Source organism: Thamnophis elegans, chromosome 17, assembly GCF_009769535.1.
Source record: "Thamnophis elegans isolate rThaEle1 chromosome 17, rThaEle1.pri, whole genome shotgun sequence".
Lineage (NCBI taxonomy): Eukaryota > Metazoa > Chordata > Lepidosauria > Squamata > Colubridae > Thamnophis > Thamnophis elegans.
In genome coordinates this window covers 11728754-11754248 of record NC_045557.1, presented here as the reverse complement: position 1 = coordinate 11754248, position 25495 = coordinate 11728754, and the positions used below count along the sequence as shown (strand labels likewise).

Below are 25495 nucleotides of genomic sequence, written 5' to 3'. Positions count from 1 at the left end.
GAGCAGCGCACCCCCTAGAGTCGGGAACGACTAGTACATATGTGCAAGGGGAACCTTTACCTTTACTTATAATCTATATGCTGCTGTAACATTTTTTCTAACCACATATGCATTTTCGTCCATTTATTTTTTTGTTTTTGGACATGTGCACCACATGTGATAATATGTACCCGGAGTTTGGTTACATTTCCCTCACTTAGCAGACACGTTTTTAAATGTTTTGGATAATCTAGCCGGGGACTCACTACACTGTTCACTAAACACTTACTGTATACAAAGAGAAAATATATAAATAACACTTTTAAAAAAGATATCATTTCCTCTTCGATTTCAGGCTTTGTGTAAGACTCCCCGCTAAATGCATGAGTGGCCTTACAAAGCACGCACACTCTGGTCAGTTATGGACAGCCGTGGCTGTTAAGTGATTCACTGCTGTGACTTGTGTCACAATGAAAAATGGATGTGCAGGTTAGAAGTCTCCTACACTTCCAAAGAGACAGAAGGTCTCCACCATGGTGCTAAGGCAGTGTTTCTCAACCTTGTCAACTTGAAGATGTCCGGACTTCAACTCCCAGAATTCTGGGAATTGAAGTCTAGACATCTTCAAGTTGACAAGGTTGAGAAACACTGTGCTAAGGTAAAGGTTCCCCTTGCACATATGTGCTCGTCATTCCCGACTCTAGGGGGCAGTGCTCATCTTCCTTTCAAAGCTGAAGAGCCAGCGCTGTCCGAAGACGTCTCCGTGGTCCTGTGGCCGACATGACTCAATGCCAAAGGTGCACGGAACGCTGTTCCCGTCCCACCAAAGTTGGTTACTATTTTTCTACCTCAATTTTTACCTGCTTTTGAACTGCTAGGTTGACAGAAGCTGGGAGAAGGAACAGGAGCTCACTCCGTGACGCAGCGCTAGGGATTCGAACTGCCGACCTTTCTGATCGACAAGCTCACCATCTCAGCCACTGAGCCACCGCATCCCATGACATGATGCTACTCAGTTGTAAGCTGCACCCAGCTGCTGCAAGGGACACATTGGCACGGCAACAGCGGGTGGAAAAGGGCGAAGGGTACTGGTATAGTACTTGACCTACAACTAGAACAGAGCTCAAAGAGTTTGTTGCTGAGTCGACATTGCCCCATTTTTATGACCTTTCTTGAAAACAACAGTATAGTCTGAAATGAAACACTACAAACAGTATATATCATCTGTGCTGTTTGCTGTTTGTTGCAAGGAGGCAAATTGCTGGGAGACAGAGGCAGATTTCCCCACCCTTGTTTTGCTCCCCAAAAGCTAGGTCCATCTTATACTTCGGAGCGTTATACTCCGAAAAATACGGTACTCAGAATTGCAATTTTGTGAGTGGCGCGGAGGGGGTCAGCTGTCTCGCAATAATTAACCCAGCATTCTGAAGGCAGTCGAGAATTAAATTACTCTTATTTCATCAGAATTTGTCCACCGTCGAAGTTTCAAGTTGCAGTGCCCATCCACGGGGGAGGGGGATCGATGACCCAATTTTCCCTCCATCGCTTTGCGTTAACAGTAAGAAAGAGAAATGTTTCCTCTTTAGAGGTTTTCAACCTCCTTTGCAGAATAGAGTTGGGAATTTTAAGATTAGAGATTTTGGGAGGCATGGACTTCAACTCCCAGAATTTCCCAGCCAGGGAATTCTGGGAGTTGAAGTCCACGTTGTTTAACTCATAACGTTGCCATGGTGAGGAAAGGGGGGGGGAGCGCATTCCACGCATACATTCAGATTACCGCAGCAGACTTGGGAGGGGTGCACCTCCTTGGAGGATGTGATTTATGATACAGACTGAGGGGAGGGAAGGAAAAGGGGTAAAGTTCAGCTCTGATTCAAATGAGGCTCGGATCTGACTGCAAAAAGGCCTTGCCAAATGGTGCTCCCAATAAATGACTGGTTTTCTTTTGAAACTTGGCTCGAGACTCATGAATCAATTAGGGCATCTTTCGGAAACTTGACACACACCTCTTAAAAAGTTCCCCAGCTGGAGAAACTCCTGTTCCCTGGATGGTCCAAATGAAGGACCCACTCTTATTATTCCACTCTCCGCTCTCTACCCACGTTCGCAGATGACCTCAATCACGCTCTGCTCCATGGGCACGGGGTCAAGGCACCGGTGAGCCGTGCTGCCCACGATTTCGTCCAGCAAAAAATGCACCAGGTTCTCATCCGAAACAAAGCGCCAGAGGTAGAGCTGCAGGTAGTAGCAGTCCACCTGGATCTGTTGCAGGCCAAAGCGTCCAAAGGTACGCAGGCGGACGCACTCCAGAAAGGTCTTCAGGCTGATCTTGATGATGCCCGTCAGCACGGAGACCTGGGCAGAGGAAGAGGGAGGAGGGTTCGAAAGAGGGCAAAATCAGAGGCGGGATATATATATAGTCGCAACCCCTGGTAAGCCCCAATTATGGGAGGAAGCTAACTGCTTCCATCATCTGTCAATCGGCTCGTCACAAGAGTCCATCACGACAGAAACCCAATATTTTTACTGTTGCCTTTGTTATATATGTGTTTTTTATTTGTGCTGATAAATAAATAAAGGGAGACTAGTATAGATCTATTTCAAGCTATTTAGCTCTCATCAGCTAGCCATACCCTATTTAATTTACAGCACAGGTTCGAATCCCAGTAAGGGTATGGATAGCTGATGAGAGCTAAATAGCTTGAAATAGATCTATACTAGTCTCCCTTTATTTATCAGCACAAATAAAACACACACACACACACACACACACACACACAGAGTCCTTGACTTACGACCACAGCTGAGAACATTTCTGTTCTTAAGCAAGGCGATTTTTGCCCTATTTTATAGAACTAGCAATAGCACTTATATACCGCTTCGCCCCTCTAAGCGGTTTACAGAGCCAGCCTCTTGTCCCCCAATAATCTGGGTCCTTGTTTTACCCATCTCGGAAGGACGGAAGACTGAGTCGATCCTGAGCCGGGCAGGATCGAACTGCTGGCAGTGGGCAGAGACACGCTGCAATACTGCATTCTAACCACTGCACCACCAGGGCCTTATGTTCCTTTTGTGCCTCACTGCGGTTGTTAAGTGAGTCGAGGGTTTTCCTTTCCTAAGTGTTCAGACTGGGTCAGGTCTGACATTACGATTCTAAGTACTTTAATATTGGAGGCGCATCGCTTCCTTCCCGCTAAAAAAGCTCTCCTAGCTTTAAAACAACTTCTCTTTCTGCTTCTGAAGGTGCTGAGCGAAGGGAGGGGGGAGGGGAAGATTTGGGCTCCACGCAGCCCACTAGTCCTCACCTTGTTAAACTCCACAGGGCTGAAGATATCAATCCGCTCTGAGAAAAGCTTCTGGATGTTGCTCAGCAAATTGGTATCCATGGGGGCGCTGGCCGCAATTGTGATATGGGGAGAAGAAAGGATTGATTACTTTAAATAGCTATACACCCATCTGCACTGATGATGTTACCTAGCTGGGTCATGAAACGTCTACACAAGAAAACAAGCGAGCTCAGAGAGTATTAAGGACCCCACAGTCCTTTTCCTCCTCCTCTTCCGCTTTCTCCTCCATTTCCTCCTCCTCCTCCTCCTCCTCTTTTTCCAACTTCTCCTCCCCTTCCCCCAACCCTCCTTCTCTTCTAGCACTGATGGTGTTCCCTAGTTGGGTAATGAAACATCTGCAAGAAAACCTCCAAGCTCAAAGAGCACCAAGGATTCCAGTCGTTGTCCTCCTCCTTCCTCCTCCTCCCTTCTTCCTCCTCCTCCCTTCTTCCTCCTCCTCCCTTCTTCTTTTACCTTTCTTCTTCTCCTGCTTCCGCGTTTGATTTACTGCTAAGCATTTATTTATCTGTGTCTTAAGGATCGTTTTATGGTGATTCCCCCCAAAATTCTTTTAAAAGCCATGCTTTTTTTTCAGGCCTTTTCAAGCCGACTTACGACCACAACGGACCCCAGAATTTATGTTGCTAAGGGAGAAATACGTGAAGCGACGTTTGCCCCGTTTTACAACGTTTCTTGCCATGTTTGTCAAGTGAATCACTCTGCTTCTTACGTTAGTCACACTGTTGTTAAGTGAATCTGGAATTGACTTTGCTTGTCAAGACGGTCGCAAAAGGGATCACGTGACCCCGGGACGCTGCCACCGTCATAAGTGTGAGCCAGTTGCCAAGCATCCGAATGTAAGTCACTTGACCATGAAGAATGCTGCATGACTTAAACAATTCTATTACAGAAATCGTATTTTGCTAAGTTTTGCTAACTTAATCACTGCAGTGATTCACTTAACGACCCTCAACCGCAGAAATGTTAGGCCCAATTGTGGCCGTTAAGTTGAGGACTAGCCGTATTCTGTTATTCTCCTCTTAAACTCCGCGGTGGTCGAACTCCCTCTCTTTACAGAGAGAAGCTACAGGTGTTTCAAGCGGAGGAGGTAACCTCTGTGCCCCACCCTTGCTCTGCAGCCTTCCCCCATCAGCTCACCTGGGAGTGTAGCTGGGCGCGTAGCGGCTCTGCTGTCTAGACACGGAAAACGTTCGTTTGCTGGAATCGCTGCTCTGAGCTTTCCGTACCCCTTCCTCGTAGAGCAGCCCCACCTGGTGTCAGGGATCCAAATAGCACCCAAAATTAAATCAGAGTCCAAGGCAACGTATTGCTCAAAGTTCCAATTGATGAAGAGAGCCATGTTGGCACATCTGGGGAAACCCGAATCTGAAGGCTTCCCGGTTTCCCACCCAGTTGAAAGTTCAAGATCTCGCCCCCCACACCCACAAGTCCATCCCATGGTCGAATCTCCCACTGCCACGCTGGCAGCTTCCACCCATCCAGATCTGGTCAGGTGCAGAGACAAAGGATGGCCTTGGCTTTCTGAAAAAGAATGTTGTTATGGCTACGTATCATCTAATCCATACGATTCCCCCTCCCATTTCCCCACCATAGAAAATGCATATTGGATAGTAGTAAGTGTGGCAGGCCAGGGATCCAAAAGAAAATAGGGCTGCAGGCCTGACACCTGGGAGAAGAGACAAGGGCAGGGAAATGTGAGTTGCTAGTACGGACAGGCAGCACAGAATACAGAGCAGAATACCAGAGTTGGAAGGGACCTTGTAGGTCATCTAGCCCAAGCCCAAGCAGAACTCACTGTCTCCTGGTTTTTAGTCTGGTGCCTTCGCCAGTAAACCAAACTGATACCTTTGTCATATTAGCTTCTAATATTTGAATAATCAGTCCCAATTTTCCTCTTTTTGAAAATTCAAAACCCGAAGCTGGGAATGGATCCGCTTCTCATATTAACAAACATCTTGTTTTGGACATTTCCTCAAGCAAGACCTTTTGCTGAAGTGCCAAATCCAGCTGCTGCCTCTGGGGGTTGTGTCAATCAAGAAACTGTTCTGACCTAGCCGACTCCCCGTCTTTATAAAACCTCTTTAATTTAAAATGAATTCGTCTCCAGCAAAGTCCTGGCCAACAGTCTTTCGAGAGATTTCACAACTGCAGACCTTTATCAGGCTTGGAGAGCTGCCAGGCTGATATCTTCTAAACTCCACGCTGTAGCAGAAATTCCTTGGCAAGAAGTCAGGAGCCGATCTTCACCCGAATGAACTAATTGCCTCCTGCAAACTCCACTCCCCTTTCGCTCCTCTTTTATTTCCTCTGGGAGGGGCCATTCACCATCCACCTGTGGCTTCACTCACGAGTCGGCCCTTGTTCCTTAGCTGTTCCCTTTGTCTGACAGCTCTGCGCATGTGCCAGGCTGATATGGGAACAGGCTCCAACTGGGAACAGGCTCCAACTGTTCTTCTGCCTCACTGATGTCTGACTCCGAAGGCACCTGATAATTGGCATACGGCCCTGGCCCCCTCTCTGCCTCCGACCCAGAGCCCTCCTCTGAGCCTTCTCCAGACTCCAGGACTGGCCCAGGTTCCTCCCCAACCTCCTCCCTGTCCGAATCTGCTGCCAGCTCCACTGGCTACTGGCGGGCCACAACAGAAACTAGATTGATTTTTATTGGGGGGGGGGGGGGGGGGAGAATGGCCACGTTATGTGAAAACACAGTTAACAGAAATTTTAGGTTAGTGGATCTTTTGAGTTCCTCAAAAGAGGGACGGATGGATGGACACACGTCCTAAGTGGCTTCTTCACCTCCTTCCCAGGACAATCCAGGCCTTGGCTGGGCCTTTCCCTGCACTCACCTGCACGTCGATTGAGGTAGCGTCTTCCACCACCCTCTTCATGACGGCACGGACGTTGCGCGGCTCGATGGTGGAGATCCAGTCCCGCGTCTCCACGCTCTTGCGCAACATCTGGGAGATGATCAGCCCCTGGACCTTCACGTAATGGTTGAGCAGCTTCTGGGCAGCCTCCCTGGCCTCGGCGCACAGCACGGTGACCGGCGTCACAGGGGAATGGTCCTGGTGGAGGGACAAGACCCAGTGAGAAAGGAGAGCCCGGCGGTTGGGAGGGCGAACTGAAGCCTGGCGCGGGGGAATTTTAAGCATCGTCTCCTTTTCCTGGAGATGTTTTGGAGCTCACCTCCCATGATCCCAAGACTGGAGCCTGGAGCTCAAGGAAGACAGCAGTTATTTCAGTGTTTATAGAGCTGGAAAGGGCAAGGACTCTCCCCAGAGCTGACAGAGCAAGCAACTCATGTATATAAAAAATAGAAAAACCCCATTCCCTTGTAGCACGGATGATATGCTGACTCTGTAAACCGCTTAGAGAGGGCTGAAAGCCCTATGAAGCGGTATATGTCTAACTGCTATTGCTATTGCTATATCACCTAGCTGGGTCATGAAACGTCTGCAAGAAAATACCAAGCTAAGAAAGCAGCAAAGACCCCACAGTCATCATTTTCTCCGTCATCCTCTTCCTCTTCACATATCCCCCTCCCCCTCCTACCACTGATGATGTTACCTAGTTTGGTAATGAAATGGCCTCAAAGAAGCCAGAGTATCAAGGACCCACAGTTGTCCTCTTCCCCCTTGCTCTATTCCTTCTGCTTCTTTCCCTTTTCCTCCTCTTCCTCTTCCACTCACAAATCCAATGTCAGGTTTTTAAAAAATGCCCTAATGGGTTTATGAGCCTCAAGCCAAGTTTCAATGCAAATCTAGTCATTTATTAAGAGCACTATTAGGCAAGGCCTTTTTGCAGTCAGATGTGAGCTTTGAGTTACAGCTGAACTTTACCCCTGTTCCTCCCCTCAGTCTGTGTCATAAATCACCTTCCCCAATGAGGTGCACCCCTCCCAAGCCTGTTGCAGTAATCTGAGATCCGACATTATGCATGGAATACGCTCCTCCTCCTTCCCTCACCATGACAACTTTAGGAGTTGACACTCCTTCTGCAACTGAAGATGCTACCTCACTGGGTCATGAAACGTTTGCAAGAAAGTAAGGGTGGGATCTCACCCTTCTTCTACTCTGATACTAAGTACAGGAGCCCCACAGGGTTGTGTGCTAAGCCCCTTCCTTTATTCTTTGTACACGCATAGATTGCACTCCATTGTATACCACCAATGCAATTATTAAATGTGCAGATGACACGACAGTGGTGAGGCTCATTAATAAGGACTATGAGTCTGCTTATACAAAGGAAGTACAAGGACTGACATTGTGGTGTAAAAAACAATGTGGTGTAATCTTACACTGAACACCCTTCAGGGTAAGACTTCTGGTGCCAGGCCTGCAGTTATATCCCTTTTAGGATATTTGGCCTGCCACACACTCTCTTATTTCATTAGGCTGTTTCATTAGTGTAGTAGTTGGGAGGGGGGAATAGAAAGGAGTAGAATGGTGGAATGTGTTGTTGTCATTCTTTTCTAGAAGCCCAAGGTCATCTTTTGTCTCTGCACCTCTGCACCTGACCAGAAACAGCTGGGTGGAGATGCCAGTTTGGAAGAAGAAGATTGGACCATGTGATGGATTTATGGGTGTGGCAATAAGATCATTAACTTTCAAATGGGTGGAATCCCAGGAAGTTTCAGATTTTGGATTCCACAGATGTACCAAGATGTCGGACTTATTAAATTGGAACTTTTAAGGATCGTTTTGCCTTGGCTCTGATTTAATTCTACATGATACTTGGAACGCTGACATCAGGAGGAAGAGAGATGCACATTTACCATTCTACATAAATGGCGAGGAAGTGGAGAAGGTTGGTAGTTTTAAACTTCTGGGCATTTATATCTTGGAGGACCTCTCATGGACCATGAATGCTAACAAGTTTGGGAAGAAGGCACAGAAGAGGCTGTACTTCCTGAGAATGCTAAGGAAGATAAATCTACCTCAGCATCTACTTCTGTCCTACTATTGCAGCACCATTGAGAGTGTCCTGACATACGGCATTCTTGCATACTACGGGACCAGCTCTGCAGCGGACAAAAATGCTCTACAGAGAATCATTAAAACTCAGAATATCACCAGGCTCCAGCTAACGGCCCTGGATAACATCTTCGCACCTCGTTGTTTTGAGGAAGTTGCACAACCTTCTCACAGAGTCCTCCCATCCTGCTTACAATCTTTTTAGACTTTTTGCCTTCTGGCAGAAGATACAGAACAATTAAAACTCGGACCATGCGTCTTCTGAATAGTTTTTATCCCAGAGCTATAATTGCACTCAACAATGAAATAAAGGTCCACCCCGCAGTGAGCCCTTGGGACGGTATTATTTGGTCTGTTGTGTAGATGCTTGGGTGGTTCAGGGGCGGGGAATTTTTGGTGGGTGTGTGTGGGGATTGTCATGTGTGTTGGGTCTGGTCTCTGGGTGTGATGTGAATTTCTTGGTATGTGTATACTGTGTATATACGTACAATGATAATAAAGTAGTATAGAAATCATCCAAGCTTAGAGAGAAACAAGGACCCCCCAGTTTGACCCTGAGCTGCAAATATTCTCCTCTGTCTATTCTTATTGCCATTTTATGGAAAGGGCGGACCTGTTACTGTTGCATCCAAGGAGCGCCATCAGAGGTGGGTTCCTACCAGTTTGCACCAGTTTGGTAGAGCCAGTTCATCAAATCTACCAAACCGGTTAGAAGAGGTTCCACCAGAAAGCAGGCCACACCTACAGAAGAGGTTCCAAAAATTTTTGAAACCCACCACACACACACACACACACAGAAAGAGAAAGAAAGGAAGAAAGAAATAAAGAAAAAAAGAAAAAAGTAAGAAAAAGTGAGAGAGAGATGAAAGGAAAAAAGGAAAAAAAGGGACAGAAAGACAAAAGGAAGGAGAGAGAGAGGGAGAGGGAGAGAGAAAGAGAGAAAGAAAGAAAGAAAGAAAGAAAGAAAGAAAGAAAGAAAGAAAGAAAGAAAACACATGGCCGGCAAGCCACTCCCACAAAGGAGGCCACACCTACAGAGTAGGTTCGGAAAATTTTTGAAACCCACCACTGAGCACCATCCATTCCAGGTGTAGGAAGAATTCGAACAGTTTCCTAGTCACTAGCTGTTGTGACAAACCAAGTGCTTTCTGGAGAGGCTTTGGGAGGTGAGCCAATGCCCCATTTCACTCTGAATTGCCTGGAAGTCAGATTCACAAGTGACAGGAAGAGGAGAGAGCCACAGCTGTAGTGGAGAAACTGAAAGTCCACCTTAAACATTCAGGATTTTTCAATCTGTTTGTTATAGGGAATGTTTCCCAACATGAGAACTTTGTGTGGACTTTTGACTCCCAGAATTCCCCCGTCATCATGCTCTAAAAAGGGTGGACTTCAACTCCCAGAATTGGGAAATTCTGGGAGTTGAAGTCCACCCATTTGAAAGTTGAGAAACACTGGTTCTCAAGGTCTGGCCCCCTCACTGCCTCCTCCGAGCCTTCCCCAGACTCCAGGACTGGCCCAGGTGCTTCCCCAACCTCCTCACTGTCCGAGTCCACTGCCAGCTCTGCTGGCCGCTGGCGGGGCACAACAGCCTCTCCTGTCGGAGCTTCATCAGATCCAAATTCCAGTGAGCAGCACAGAGAAAATTGAAGCCTTATTCCTTGAGTGCAGACCCCGACACTTCAGGAAGTCTTTCATTTATTTCGACACTAACATTACATACGACAGCTAGTCCTTGACTTACGACCTCAACTGGGGCTGGAATTTCGGTCCTAAGGTGGAACACTCGTAAGTCAAGGCATCCGTGTTTACCTATTTTTATAACGGTTGCTAAGAGAATCACAGAGTTGTGAGTCTATATCCATTCTCCTGGAAGCAGAGGTGGGATTCAGCTGATTCGGAGTGATTTGGCCGAACAGGTAGCTCCGATGATCGGCTGGAAGTGAACCGGTTCGATCCGGCAATTGGGTCATTCCATTGTCGTCGTCCCCCTGCCCCTGCGATTTACTTACCTATATACTCTCAGCTGATTTGCATGGCAGAACAGATTGCTCCCCAGAAGTAACGTGGAAGGTACGTTTTGTTAAAACTATGCAAGCACGCAAAGCACGCGATCACCGAAACGGTTGTTAAACTGGCAGGATCCCACCGCTGCCTGGAAGTCTAACCTTCTTAAAGTTGGGGGATTGCTGGCTGGGGGATTCTGGGAGCTGAAGTCCACCCATCTTAAAGCATGCTGTCTGGGGGATTCTGGGAGTTGAAGTCCACCCATCTTAAAACATGCTGTCTGGGGGATTCTGGGAGTTGAAGTCCACCCATCTTAAAACATGCTGTCTGGGGGATTCTGGGAGTTGAAGTCCACCCATCTTAAAGCATGCTGGCTGGGGGATTCTGGGAGTTGAAGTCCACCCATCTTAAAACATGCTGTCTGGGGGATTTTGGGAGTTGAAGTCCACCCATCCTAAAACATGCTGTCTGGGGGATTCTGGGAGTTGAAGTCCACCCATCTTAAAGCATGCTGTCTGGGGGATTCTGGGAGTTGAAGTCCACCCATCTTAAAGCCTCCTGGCTGGGGAATTCTGGGAGTTGAAGTCCACCCATCTTAAAGCCTCCTGGCTGGGGGATTCTGGGAGTTGAAGTCCACCCATCTTAAAGCATCCTGGCTGGGGGATTCTGGGAGTTGAAGTCCACCCATCTTAAAGCCTCCTGGCTGGGGGATTCTGGGAGTTGAAGTCCACCCATCTTAAAGCATGCTGGCTAGGGGATTCTGGGAGTTGAAGTTAAAAAACACTGGTTAGAGCGTTCACCTCCATGCTGTTAAATGCCTAATCTCATAAATACAATCCTTAATCTGAGCCAGACATGGATGCCAAAGTTAATGTAAAACTATTGGCTAATGTCACCAATATTCAACTTTTCCCCCCCTACCCAATCTGGATCTTGCATAAGGGGCTCAGCTCAGAAGCTGCACTTGGCCTGAGCCACGCTGGGCTTTTCCTTGGGGTTCCCCCTACAGCTCAAGAGCAGGAAATGGCCCCATGGACTATTGGAGGAGAGCCCGTGCAATGGCGCAAGCAACTCTCAATGTATTGCAACAAGGAAACGTCGAGGACAAATTGTGCAAAAGTGGCATTGTGTACATGTGTTCTTTCTCCTGTTCCTGAGCTCGCTGTGGCTTTATTTAAAAAAAACAATAAGCTCATGGGTGGTTGCAAAATGCTTAAAAAGCATTTTTTTCCCATTTGAAGATGTTTGTGTCCCTGGTCAGCAGTAATCAGGGATCAAAATTATTTTATTCTACGTTGGCAAACCTAGTCAAGTCAAATCAAATCTTCATTGTGGTGATAGGCCAGGATAATCTAGATCTCCCTTGTAGTTTGCAGTCAGGGTAAAGCATAAAAAGTCCAATCAGTGTTTCTCAACCTTAGCAGCTTTAAGATGGGAGGACTTCAGCTCCCAGAATTCCCCAGACAGCCTGCTTTAAGATGGGTGGACTAATGGTTCTAATTATGAACCACTATTGGCATAAAATACAGACAGAGATGAATAAATGGAAAAAAATTACAATTGTTTTTGCTGGGAAGGACAGCTGTAATAAAAATGAATGTTTTGCCTAAGTTTTTAATTCTTTCTCAAATGATACCAATACTTAAAAAAGATGTAAATTTGGAAGAATGGCAGAAAGGCATTAATAACTTCGTTTAATAATGATGGAAACATGGGAAAAGATTTGGGTAAGAAATGTAAAATTTACGTAAGCTTAAAACTTGAGAATTTTTACAAGATGTTTTATAGATGGCATTTAGATTCTAAAAAGTTAGCTTGTATGTACCCGAATTTATAATCCAAATGTTGGAGATGTGACGGTGTTGATGCTATGTATTATCATGTATGGTGGACTTGTAAAAAAGTTAAAGCATTCTGGATATAAATATGGTGGATTATTCAAAATATTTTTTAAAAAAGAGGATAAAGTTCACTCTTCAGTTGTTTGTGTTAGGTATAATTATAGATTGTACAGTTATAGGGATTAATTTGATTTTGAACTTAATAACAGCAGCAAGATTGTTGGTGGCAAGTATTGGAAGAAGGAAGAATTGCCTACTATTCAAGGATGAACGTTAAAATTAGTAAACTTAGTAGAGATGCCCAAAATCTCAGCATATTTGAAGGACTATTTAGATGAGAAATACAAGTTGGAATGGAGAAGACGGACTGACTACATTCAAAATAAATATCGGACTGAAAAACTTCAATTAGCCTATGAATGAACAAGGAATGTTATAATTTATCTAAATTTAGCTTAATAAAAGGGGAGTTAAAGTACAAGAGGGAGATAGGATGCTATAGTTAGTTAGCTTATATTAGTGTATGATTGTTAAGTGTTTATACACCCTGTATTTTGCTCTGGGAAGTTGGGGGGAGGGAGTGTTGGAGGAGAGGAAGGCTGGGGTGGAGGGATGGAAGGGGAAGGGGAAATACTTTGTAAAACTCATTAAAACTTTTCAATAAAAAAAAGATGGGTGGACTTCCAGGAGAATGGATTTGAATTTACAACTCTGTGACTTCCTTAGCAACCGTTGTAGAAATGGGTAAACACGGATGCCTTGACTTACAAGTGTTCTGCCTTAGGACCGAAATTCCAGCCCCAGTTGAGGTCGCAAGTCAAGGACTAGCTCTAGTATGTAATGTTAGTGTCGAAATAAACGAAAGACTTCCTGAAGTGTCGGGGTCTGCAACTCAAGGAATAGGCTGCAATTTTCTCTGTGCTGCTCACCGGAATTTGGATCTGATGAAGTTCCGACAGAAGAGGCTGTTGTGGCTCACCAGCGGAGCTGGCAGTGGACTCGGACAGTGAGGAGGTTGGGGAGGAACCTGGGCCAGTCCTGGAGTCTGGGGAAGGCTCTGATGAGGGCTCTGTGTCGGAGGCAGAGAGGGGGCCAGGGCTGTCCAACAGTTATAATAGCAGTAGACTTATATACCGCTTCATAGGCCTTTCAGGCCTCTCTAAGCGGTTTACAGAGAGTCAGCATATTGCCCCCAACAATCTGGGTCCTCATTTTACCCACCTCGGAAGGATGGAAGGCTGAGTCAACCCTGAGCCGGTGAGATTTGAACCGCTGACCTGCTGATCTAACAGTAGCCTGCAGTGCTGCATTTAACCACTGCGCCACCTTGGCTCTTGGTTATCAGCTGGCCTTCAGAGCCAGACATCAGTGGGGCAGAAGAACAGCTGGAGCCTGTTCCCAGTGTGTGCATGCACAGAGTTGCCAGACGAAGAGAACAGCTAAAGAACAGTGGTCGACTCAGGAGGAAGGCCACAGGTGGACGATGAATGGCCCCTCCCAGAGGAGATAAAAGGGGAGCGAGTGGTTTGCAGGAGACCATTAGTTCATTCCTGCATTCTTGCCAAATATTCCGGCGCCTGAAAGATATCGGCCTGGCCACTCTCCACGCCTGATCAAGGTCAGTAATTGTGAATTCTCTTGAAAGACTGTGGGAGAGGAAAGACTTTGCTGGAGAGGAAGTCACTGTCAATTAAATAAAAAGTGGTTTATCGGGACGAGGACCCGATTTCAGGCTGCTGGGGAAGCCTAGGTGCTCTCTAAGGTTTGGACTTCTGAATTTGCTCTCCAGCCACCCTCTGGCCCTACCTGTACCAGGAACTGCTCATCGGTTAAGGTGAGGATGTAGCTGATGGTGGCCGTCTCGTAATCCAGGCAGAGGCGGGAGAGGAGCAGCAAGAGAGCTGGGGGGCTGGAGCCTCCTTTGTCGCCCGAACTCTCGCAGAATTGCCGAGCAATCTGGCAGAGAGACTTAATGAAGCTGACCACGAGGCCTTCGCGGACACCTTGGCTGCAAAATTCGCCCTAGAGGAAAGCAAAAAAGGGACATGCTAGCGGGGCAGCGCGAGGCAGGGAGTCCTCGATATACAACCCCACCCCTCCCAATTGAGCCCAACGTTTCTTGTTGTGAAAGTGAGTTTCGCCCCCGTTTGATGACATTTCTTTGCCATCGATTTTGAAGGGAATCATTACCGTTGATAAGTCGGTAAACCGTTTACTGAGTGAAACCGGCTTTCCGTTGAGTTTTTGCTCGTCGAAAGGTCGCAAAAGGAGATGGTGTGACACACACACCCCCCAGGGCACTGCAACCGTCATATATAGGACTCATCCGAATTTTGATCATGTGACCATGGGGCTGCTGCAATGGTCGTAACAGTGAAAGATGGTGCTAAGTCCCTTTTTTTTGGTGTTTAGTCATGCCGGCTACATGACCCCAGATATTTCTTCGGACAGCGCTGGCTCTTTGGCTTAGAAACGGAGATGAACACCGCCCCCTAGAGTCAGTAACGACTAGTACACATGTGTGGGTGAATCTTTACCTTTAAGTAAATGTAATTTTAAAAAGTTTGTATTGTGTTACTTGGCCTGGAAGAAACTCAATTTAAACATTATTCAGACTGCGTTGTCTTATCGGACAACTGAGGGATTGAACGGGCAGCGCAGTTAAGCTGTGCTTAGTATATCACTTGGCCTTACTCCAGCTCTGTATAGCAGAGTGTCTCATCCTCGGCAGCTTTAAGACGTGTGGACTTCAACTCCCAGAATTCCCCAGCCTACGGAATTCTGGGAGTTGAAGTCCACATATCTTAAAGAAGTTAAAGAGGAGAAGCCGTGCTTGGTAGTGGGTTACAAAAGGATAAATTCTACCTTGAAGTAAGACTTGTTGGAGAAGTTGATGTCCTTGGCGGTGAAGAGGTGAACGTAGGTGAGGACAGATTTGATCTGGTTGAGGATGGAGGCCGAGATGGTGCCCAGCAGCTCTGCCAGGCTGGGGTTATCCTTCCCCACCAGGCGAGGGGCAGCCAGGGACTGGCGCACGTCCGTCAGGCAGTCCAGGTAGAAGCTTTCTAAGGCCTGGAGGTATTGCCGGATGCGCTCCTTGGCCGCGCGCACCACAATTTCCGTCCCTTCGGCAGACGCCCGCGAGGCCGGCAAAAGCTTGGCCAGGGCTTGCAGACGCCGGTGAAAGCGGTCGAGTGCCCGCACCAGCAGGGAGTTGTCTCCCACCCCTTTCTCAAGCTGAATGCGCCTCTCGACCAGGGCGAAGTAGCGCTCCATCAGGCCGTCAATGAAGGCCACCAGCTTGTCGTGAGCCATGCGGGCAATGCCCTGGGCGCCCTCCCGGTGTATGAACAGCTCCTGGTAGGAGGCGATCACCAGGCAGATGTTGCTGACAAAGTTGTTGCAACCGCGGTCTGTGAATTCGAGGATGTCGGTCACTGGGCCGGCCGCCCCTAAGCGCGACCCGTCTCCCAGCTCAGCTTCCAGGGTCTGCAGTTCGGCCTCCAGCTGGCAGTGGGCGTGGGAGAGGAATTCATCGCACAGCTCTTCTGCCGGCTCCCCCAACTGGAGCAGCAGTTCCACGCATTCGGCTAAGTCCTTAGCCCCAGAGCCTCCGTCTCTGGAGGGGGGAAAAAAATCAGATTTTTTAAAATTTTAATTGGATTTTTTTTATTTAAATCTTTTTTTTTTCATTTTCATCAAATTTATTTTAATAAAACCCTTTTGGAGTTAAAAAGATAGTTGAAAGATTGAAAGATAGTTCTCTATTTAAGATACATTAATAATTTAAGTTTATTCGGCATGAAATGGAGCTTATGTAGTGTGAGGCTGTAGATTCTGCAATATTTACATAATTTGGGAAACTCATCCAATGAATCCAAGCTCTGCCAGCTGAGATAATATGCCCTGCATTATTGATGCATTCATGCAGTTTCACAGTAACCATGAGATGAATCATAAAACAAAACTTCAGGAATATTCCTTTATTCCCCTTGTTTTGCAAATCTATGTGCACTACAAACTGTCTGATTGTTTGACGAGAAATGCAGCTGTACCACCGGACTCTGTAAGTGTGAGGAGGAAGGGCAAGCAATAAAAACGAAAGGGAAACCTTCTAAGCAGCTTAGAAATATAATATTAAAGGGCACCTGTCATTTCAGGTCCATCAGGGCAGGGCCTGCAAGCGGAAATCCACTCACCTGCTGCCCACCACGTCCCTCACCATGTTGTGTCCCTGCCGCATCACCAGCCGTCCCGTTAAAGCGAAAGGGACGGTCAGTGAGTCAACAGCAGGTCAGAGGAGGAGCCGCTGCAGGACAGAGATGACGGTGGCTCTTTAAAAATGACGATTTAGTGAGCCTGTCCCAATTTTGGCACATTCCAATGTTTTTTTCATCACGTTATCTTCCGTTGGTATTGTGTATTTTTCCCAATTCTGTGCATATGAGATTCTTGCTGCCGTAATTACATGTAGAATTAGATATTTAATTCCCCCCTCCCCCATATTTCACCTTAATTATTCCTCACAAAGAGCTAAAAGACAAAGAGGAATCCGAGCATTACTCAGTATGGGACTTACGGTAGGATTGGCTAGAGGAAAGAGGGAAAAAAGTAGGAAAGCAATAAAGAGAAAAAGATCAAGGAACTACAAAACAAACACAAAACCCCAGATGAACAAGAGGTGTAAATACAAGACTGTAGATAAAAATAGTATGAAATAAAAAATATGAGGATTAAATGTATATAAGGGATGTCATGTACGGAATTAATAGAAAAGATATGTAAAACACAATATGTTTGTGTGTGTGTGTGTGTGTGTGTGTGTGTGTATAGAGAGATAGATAGGTAGGGGGAGAGAGAGAGGGAGGGAGGGAGGGAGGATAGACAGATAGATGATAAAGATAGGTAGATAGAAAAAGATAGAGGATAGATATATAGATATATAGATATATAGATATATATATATATAGATAGATAGATAGATAGATAGATAGATAGATAGATAGATAGATAGATAGATGATAGAGAGTGGATAGAGATAGATAGATAGATAGATAGATAGATAGATAGATAGATAGATAGATAGATAGATAGATAGATAGAGATGGATGATAGATAGATAGATAGATGATAGATAGATAGATAGATAGATAGATAGATAGATAGATAGATAGATAGATAGATGATAGATAGATAGATAGATAGATAGATAGATAGATAGATAGATAGATAGATAGATAGAGGATAGAGGGCAGATAGATATATAGATAGAGATAGATAGATAGATAGATAGATAGATAGATAGATAGATAGATAGATAGATAGATAGATAGATAGAGGATAGAGGGCAGATAGATATATAGATAGAGATAGATAGAGGATAGAGGATAGATAGATAGATAGATAGATAGATAGATAGATAGATAGATAGATAGATAGATAGATAGATAGATGATAGATAGATAGATAGATAGAAAGAAATAGATAGATAGATAGAGATAGATAGAGGATAGATAGATAGATAGATAGATAGATAGATAGATAGATGATAGATAGATAGATAGATAGATATAGATAGATAGATGATAGATAGATAGATAGATAGATAGATGATAGAAGATAGATAGATAGATAGATAGATAGATAGATAGATAGATAGATGAGAGATAGATATAGATAGATAGATAGACAGACAGACAGATAGAGGATATAGATGATAGAGGCTAGAGAAAGATAGATGGATATAGATAAAGAAAGAGATAGATTAGATAGATAAAGAGATAGATAGATAGATATAGATAGATAGATAGATAGATAGATAGATAGATAGATAGATAGATATAGATATAAATAGTAAGATAAGCTATATATGTACAGATAAAGGAAACACAGCAGATATGTAAAAGATGTAAAATGTGCTGCAAAGATGATATGAATGTATAAACAAAATTATTTTTTAAAAAAAACCTATGATTTAAATCGAGTCGAGTTAAATCAAACCCACCCTGCTGAGAACACACGAACCTTTCAGGCCAACCCACGTCTCCCCCCTGCTGTCTCACCGCCTCTCGGGCGCTTACCGGAACTTCTCCCGCAGCTTCTGAGCGAGGTCGGCCATGATCTTCTGACAGTCGTCCTGGATGCCCCGGAAGGAGGGCATGTGCTGGTACTGGTGGAGGATGCAGCGGGCTTTGCTGTAGTACCGGACCGCCTGCCCGTAGGCCGCCAGCTCCACACACTTGGTCAGGCGGGCCGGAAGCTCAAAGAGGAACTGCAGCTTGCGCAGAAGCGCATGGACACCTGTGGTCGGGAGGGAGACTCAGGTGATGCTCTGCTCCCTTTGGGAGCTACCACACATCCTTCTCCAAGGTGTAAGCAGGGTTGCCAAATCTGCCAGTCAGATATGTAAGCAGTCCTCGACTTACGACCATAACTGAGCCCGACATCTCCACTGCTAAGCGAGACAGTTGTTAAGTGAGTTGTGCCCCGTTTTATGACTCCCCCATGTTTATTAAGTGAATCATTGCAGCTGTTAAATTAAGCCGGTTGTTAAGTGAGTCTGACTTCCCCGTTGACTCTGCTGGTCAGGAGGTCACCAGAAGTTATTATATAACCTCAGGACACTGTAACCGTCATAAATATGAGTCAACTGCCAAATAGCAATAGCCCTTAGACTTATATACTGCTTCACAGCCCTCTCTGAGCAGTTTATACAGTCAGCATATTTCCCCTGACAATCTGGGTCCTCATTTTACCGACTTCTGAAGGACGGAAGGCTGAGTCAATCTTGAGCCGGTCACAATCGAACTTCCTGGTAGTGGGCAGAGTTTAGCCTGCAATACCCCCTTCTGAGCCCTGTACCAACGCAGCTTCCTTCCTTCTCATCTTCCTTCCTTCCTTCTCATCTTCCTTCCTTCTCCTTGTTTCCCTTCCTTCCTTCCTTCCTTCTCGTTTCTCTTCCTTCTCATCTTCCTTCCTTCTCGTTTCCCTTCCTTCCTTCTCGTTTCTCTTTCTTCTCATCTTCCTTCCTTCTCTTCCTTCTCATCTTCTTTCCTTCCTTCCTTCCTTCCTTCCTTTCCTTCCTATAGCACTTAGACTTATATATCGCTTCACAGTCCTTTTACAGCCCTCTCTAAGCAGTTTTCAGAGTCAGCCTATTTCCCCCGACAATCTGGGTCCTCACTTTACTGACCTCAGAAAGACAGAAAGCTGAGTCAATCTGATCTGGTGAGAATCGAACTGCCGAACTGCCAGCAGTTCGGCAGTCAGTAGAAGTAGCCTGCAATACTGCACTCTAACCACTGCGCCACCATGTCCCAATTTTGACCACAGGGGATGCGGCAATGGTCGTGAAAAATAGTCAAAACTCCCTTTTTCCCAGTGCCATTGTAACTTCGAATCATCACTAAATGAACTGTTGTAAGTTGATGACTACGTTTACGCCAAATCTACATTCTACCCACCACCCTCATTGCTCTTCCAGAGTTCTTTGTCCTCTGCCCTTACGCTGGTTAGAATATAATGTAAGTTATAATGTAAGGAGCAACTTTTATAGAGACAGAGTTGATGGAACAAATCGAATTGCCGATAAACATTTGTTTAGTGACAATTCAAAGTTAACAACGGCACGGAAAAAGACGACCAGAGGACCGGGAGTTACTCTGGTTGCAGCATCCCCAGGCTCATGTGATGGGAATTCGAACTCTTGGCAACCTGGCCTGTAGTTACGAAAGTTGCACATTTCTGGGGCCAAAGAATCGCCGTTTGCGAATGTCCGATGAGGAAAGTCAACGGGGAAAGACAAGTGCGGCAATTTGCTTAACAAAGCCTTGCATAAAGGCGTCGCAGTGGGACACGGCTCCCGTAATAAGCGCCTCGCTTAGTGACGGAAGTTCAGGTCCCAGTTGCGGTCGGGAGCCGAGGTCTGTTTGTCATCAACTGGTTGGCTCCTGAGACAACAGGGCTGTTTGTGATGAAGATGGGGAATTATCTAAAAATAAGATTTTCGACGAATGAGATAGCTCTCATCTTGCAGCAGAGGTGACACAATATTTGTAACTACCGTACTTTTCCAGTTATAAGACGCACCTGATATAAGACGTTTAGAAGAGGAAAACAGCAAGAAAAATGTTTTTGGCCTCCACATGCCCCATTTTTGGCTGGGGGGGGGGTTCTGCCCTTTTCCAGCCTTTTTCCTACCCATTTTCGAGGATTTTTTCAGCCCTTTTTCAATGCATTTCTGGCCCATTTGGGGGGGCTTTTTTCAGCCCATTTTCGAGGCTTTTTTGGCCTGTTTTTGAGGCTTTTTGGGCCCATTTTTTGGCCTGTTTTTTAAGCTTTTCCCAGCCCACGCACTGTACAGTAGAAGCCATTTTACAGCAGTACACTAGAAGCCATTTTAAGGCACACCAGGCTGTATCTTAACAGAATACAGACCCCGAGGGCTGTTAGGGGTATCTTACTCCCACAGTATTTGTTTCCAGAGAGTAAGTCATCTTTGTACTACACACGTTTTTATATATATATATATAGATTAACCTATCTGCCTAAACTCTCCTTTGGGTTTGAAAGGAAATGCATAATTAGAACAACAGCCTGACTCTATGCTTCACTGAATCTTATTGTAGAGCAGATTATGGCTCCTTTATGACTTGTGGACTTCAACTCCCAGAATTCCTCAGCCAACCAGGAATTGACTGGCCGGCAGCTAAAAGTCGTAAAAGAGGCCATCGTTTCCCATCCCTGTTATAGACCATCATTTTCTTTTAATGACTCCACAATCCCTTGAGGGGTGGAGTCTGGGCAGCTGAGTGTTTACTGGTCAGATGCCCTTCCCTGTCGCCAATACGGAGTCCGGACATCTTCAAGTTGCCAAGGTTGAGAAACACTGCTCTAAAAGCACCCGGCCGTGCCAGACACACCCACCTGACAGCTTGGTGATCTGCTCGTGCTGATCCTGCAGGGTCCCACTGATGCTGGCGCTGAACTTGGTGATCACGGCCATGTTGGCGGCCAGGCAATCCATCTCGTCTTCCATCTTCTTGAAGTCGTTCTTCATCTTGCGGATTGTATCTAGCGGGGGGGGGGGAGGAAGCAAAAGGAGTAATGGAATGACAGAGTGGGAAGGGACCTTGGAGGTCTTCTAGTCCAGCCCCCTTTGCTCAAGCAGGAGACCCTGTACCACTTCAGACAGGCGGCTGTCCCTTCTTCAAAACCTCCAATGATGAATCATCCATAACTTCTGTTTAATTGCCCTGTCAGGAAATTTCTCCTTACTTCTATGTTGCTTCTGCCCTTGATTAGTGTCCATCCATTACTTATTGTTCTGTGACTAGGTATACTTTTGTACTACTTAGTGAACTGGAGTGAAAGGGGCTGAACACCATGTAGAAAATAGGCTATCTACAGCAGGAGTTACCAACCTTTCGGACCTCAGGGACCCCTAAATTCATAATTTTAAACCACTAATATGATCTGCCTAATGATCAGCTGGGTGGGTGGGGCTCGGTGGTCATGTGACTGGGTGGGCATGGCCAACTCCATGTCACTCACATTGAAGGGCGCCTCTCCGGCCTCTCCTCACCCCTCTCCTCCCGGCCACTCCTCGCCTGGAAGGAAGCAGTTGCTAGAGCTAAGCAGCCACCAGGAGGAAGAGTTGGCAAAACAGCTCAGTTCAAATTGGATCTGACTCGCGGTTCTGTGGGCGTGGCTTGGTGGGCATGGCAAGGGAAGGATACTGCAAAATCCCCATTCCCTACCCACCCCACTAACCTGCTTCCCAGCTCCTATTCGGGGCAACAAAAGAATATCAGCTGGAAGGTTGAGGGGCAGCCTATTTGCCGGTTCCGAACTACTCAAAATTTCTGCTACCGGTTCTCTAGAACCTGTCAGAACTGGCTGAATACCAACCTCTGGGTGGAAAGCTGAGTCAATCTTGAGCCGGTCAGGATCGAACTGCCGACAATGAGCAGAATTAGCCTGCAATACTGCATTCTAACCACTGTGCTGCCACTAAAATACTCACAATAAGGCAGGACAGTAGAGACATATTTCAGTAGGTTTTTTTTCCCCTCCATAGAGAATATGTCCCAAAGCATTGAAGCCACTACAAAGAGGGCTGCAATCTCACCCAACAGAGTGCGCACAGCTTTACTACGTGAGACAACCCAGGAGCAATAAGCAAACAGAGGTCTCTAATAGTGTTTTTATCTACAAAAGAATATATACTATACATACACATACTACAGGCAGAGGTCAAACAATCAGTAATTACAGCAGGGGAAAAAACACACACCCTAACAGTGCCGCTTTTACAGGCTCTTAAAGGGGTAACAGCCAAAAACCTTGCTGACTCATTTACATCATTGCATCAGCTGGTCAGCTCTTAGATCACTGCCCTGACAAGGGAGTCCCCTTCCTCAAATTACCTGTGGCAGAGATGAACTTGTTGTAATTCTCATAGACCAAGGTCTGCATGTCGCTATCCAGCGCTCGGATCTGCTTCACCATGTCTGTCTCACAGTCCATCAGATGAGCCAAGGGGCATTCCTTCCGCAGCTGGTAGAAGGGAAAAAGAGATGTTTGCTGGTGGCAGCAGAAAATAGTTTTTCTTGATTCTTTTGTCTTCATTGCAAGATCAAGAGATTGGCAGAGAAAGGCCGAATCCCAGTCAACATCTCCAGAGAGGGAGGGGCTCATTAGGGAAGGCTAAGACTCTGATGTGTGGTTTTTGGAGTTTTTTTGCAATAGAACTTATATACCACAGTGCTTTTACAGCCCTCTCTAAGTGGTTTACAGAATCAGCCTCTTGCCCCCAACAATCTGGGTCCTCATTTTACCCACCCTGGAAGGACGGAAGGCTGAGTCAACCTTGAGCCAGTCAGAATCAAAGGGGAAGGAAGGAAGGAAGGAAGGAAAATAACAATAACACTTAGACTTATATACTGCTTCATGGTGCTTTCCAGCCCTCTCTAAGGAAAGAGGGAGGGAGAGGAAGGAAGGAAGGAAGGAGGGAAGGAAGGAAGGAAGGAAAATAGCAATAACACTTAGACTTATATCCTGCTTCACAGTGCTTTCCAGCCCCCTCTAAGTGGTTTACAGTCAGCCTCTTGCCCCCCAAAATCTGGCTCCTCATTTTACCCACCTCGGAAGGACGGAAGGCTGAGTCAACCTTGAGCTGGACAGGATTGAACTTTAGGCTGAGGGGCAGAGTCAATACTGCAATCTACCTACTGTGCTACTCCGGCAAGACTAGCATAGCAAGAGCACTTAGACTTATATACCGCTTCACAGAGCTTTTACAGCCCTCTCTAAGCGGTTTACAGAGTCAGCCTCTTGCCGCCAACAATCTGGGTCCTCATTTTACCCACCTTGGAAGGACAGAAGGCTGAGTCAACCTTAAGCTGGACAGGATTGAACTGCTGGCAGTTGACTTGCAACCCTGCATTTTAACCACTAAGCCACCACCGCTCTGATTTTATAGCTCCCGTCACATTAATTCCAAAGTCCAGACTTTAAAGCATGAAATAATAGGAGGAGGTCTTCTAGTCCAGTCCTCTACTCAAGACCTATGCCATTCTGTCCAGTCTCTTCTTAAAAACCTCCAGTGATGGAGCACCCGCAACTTCTGGTGGCAAGTCGTTCCACTGGCTAATTTTTCTTACTGTCAGGAAGTTTCTTTCTTTCATTCCACGTTGCTTCTCTCCTTAATTAAGTTTCCATTCGCTGTTTCTCGCCTGCCTTCAGGTGCTTTGGAGAAGGGGTTAAAACCCTCACCCCACGCCCACCAGATTGTGCTGTCAATCTAAAGATTTCCTCTCTACCTGGCACCACTCGCTGTTTTGAACCCAGGGCCCACCAGGACGGATGGAGGGTAGCTTCCATACCATCCTCCAACCTCCTGGCTAAGACACTGAGCTTGATGCTCAGAAAGTTTCAGCGGTTCTAATACAGGTTTCCTGCATGCCCAGGGGGTTGGACTAGATGACCTCCAAGGTACCTTCAACTCTGTTACTACCTCCAAGGACCAAGATTGGAGAATTTCAAGTAGGAACTGGACAACCAGGAGGGAATAAGGACTCCTGTCTCTGGGTTGGACTAGATGACCTCCTGGGGTACCTTCCAGCTTTAGGATTCTATGGCCAAAAGGGACCATGGGGGTTGTAGTCCGCCCTGGAGCAGGGGTCTCCAATCTTGGCAACTTTAAGCTTGGTGGACTTCAACTCCCAGAATTCCCCAGCCAGCTTTTCTCTTAAAGGGACAACAGATTCTCTGGCTGGGGGATTCTGGGAGTTGAAGTCCTCCAGGCTTAAAGGCGACGCCAAAGGGGTCCTGCGGGCCTTCTGCGCATGCGCAGATTCCCCTTCGGGAATAGGGGCGTGTCCCAAGCCCACCTTGGTGAGGTAGGCTTCCGGGTCGAAGTGGGGCCCGTTGATGTCAATGGGGCCGCCCAGGTCGCCCCTGGACGGGTCGGCCAAAGCCTCGCCCGCCGGGTCCGGCAGCCCGTAGTAGAGCTTGAGCATCCCGTGTGAACGCCGCTTCCCTCCAGAAGCCTCCGGGTCGCCTTCGGACTGAGCCGCCGCCGCCATGGGGAAAGAAAAAAGAAACACCTCTTGGACTGGCTTGGCCACGCCCCCCGCGGAGCACTTCCGTCGTCCCCGAGGAAGTCCGCCTGCGTCTCCATGGAGACGCGCCCGCTCCTCGCTCTTCCGGAAAAGTTCCGCGCGATCGAGTTTAGCCTAGAGCGTCAAAAGGGCTGCTCACCCCGGGCTCCTCGCTGGTCACGAGCTCCTGGCGGCCTGAAACGAATAGGCGGGGAGGGGGGGACGCGCCCATAGCCATGGCAACCTTTTAAATCTTTTTATGGCCTCGCATGGCGATATTTACAGGGCGTTGATGCTTCTCTGTTTATTGGTACACCGCCCAGAGTCTCTCTGTGAGGAAGATGAGCGGGTTTTGTATCTGTGTGCATATACCTATCATCTACACAAACATGCACACACTCTTGTGTGAGTTGTACAAATATATATATGATATACACTATATTGCCAAAATATCACACACACACACACACACATATATTCAGTTTTAACCATTTAGTGGGGTCCTTTTTAAAAAATATATATTTTTATTCTTACAAGTTTTTGTGCATCAATTCTTAAGATTAAGAATAACATCACTGGTTTTGCATTAAACATAACTGAATATTTCACTCTCATTGAGCATTATGTGTTCAATTAATATTCTTTCATTTGTAACAATCCTTATTTCCTTGAATTCATAATTCAAGGAAATAATTCATAATTATCTATCAAATAACAATCTTTAAAGTATTATAATATCACCATTTAGT

At 46.3% G+C, this 25495-nt stretch overlaps 2 protein-coding genes across 3 annotated transcripts in view; both read right to left on the bottom strand.

Annotated features, from left to right (window-relative positions):
- The window catches only part of LOC116520073 (delta(14)-sterol reductase TM7SF2-like), a 278256-nt gene that overhangs the window by 57461 nt on the left and 195300 nt on the right, over positions 1 to 25495 (bottom strand). The window lies entirely within an intron of this gene.
- Positions 1439 to 24788, bottom strand: LOC116520068 (vacuolar protein sorting-associated protein 51 homolog). The gene is made up of 10 exons (XM_032234213.1): positions 24537 to 24788; positions 22572 to 22701; positions 21070 to 21216; positions 18225 to 18444; positions 15010 to 15763; positions 13951 to 14166; positions 6173 to 6391; positions 4464 to 4576; positions 3285 to 3372; positions 1439 to 2334 (listed from the first exon to the last, which is right to left on the bottom strand). The coding sequence occupies exons 1-10, from the start codon at positions 24729 to 24731 to the stop codon at positions 2074 to 2076; spliced, it is 2343 nt and encodes a 780-aa protein (XP_032090104.1). The 5' UTR covers positions 24732 to 24788; the 3' UTR covers positions 1439 to 2073.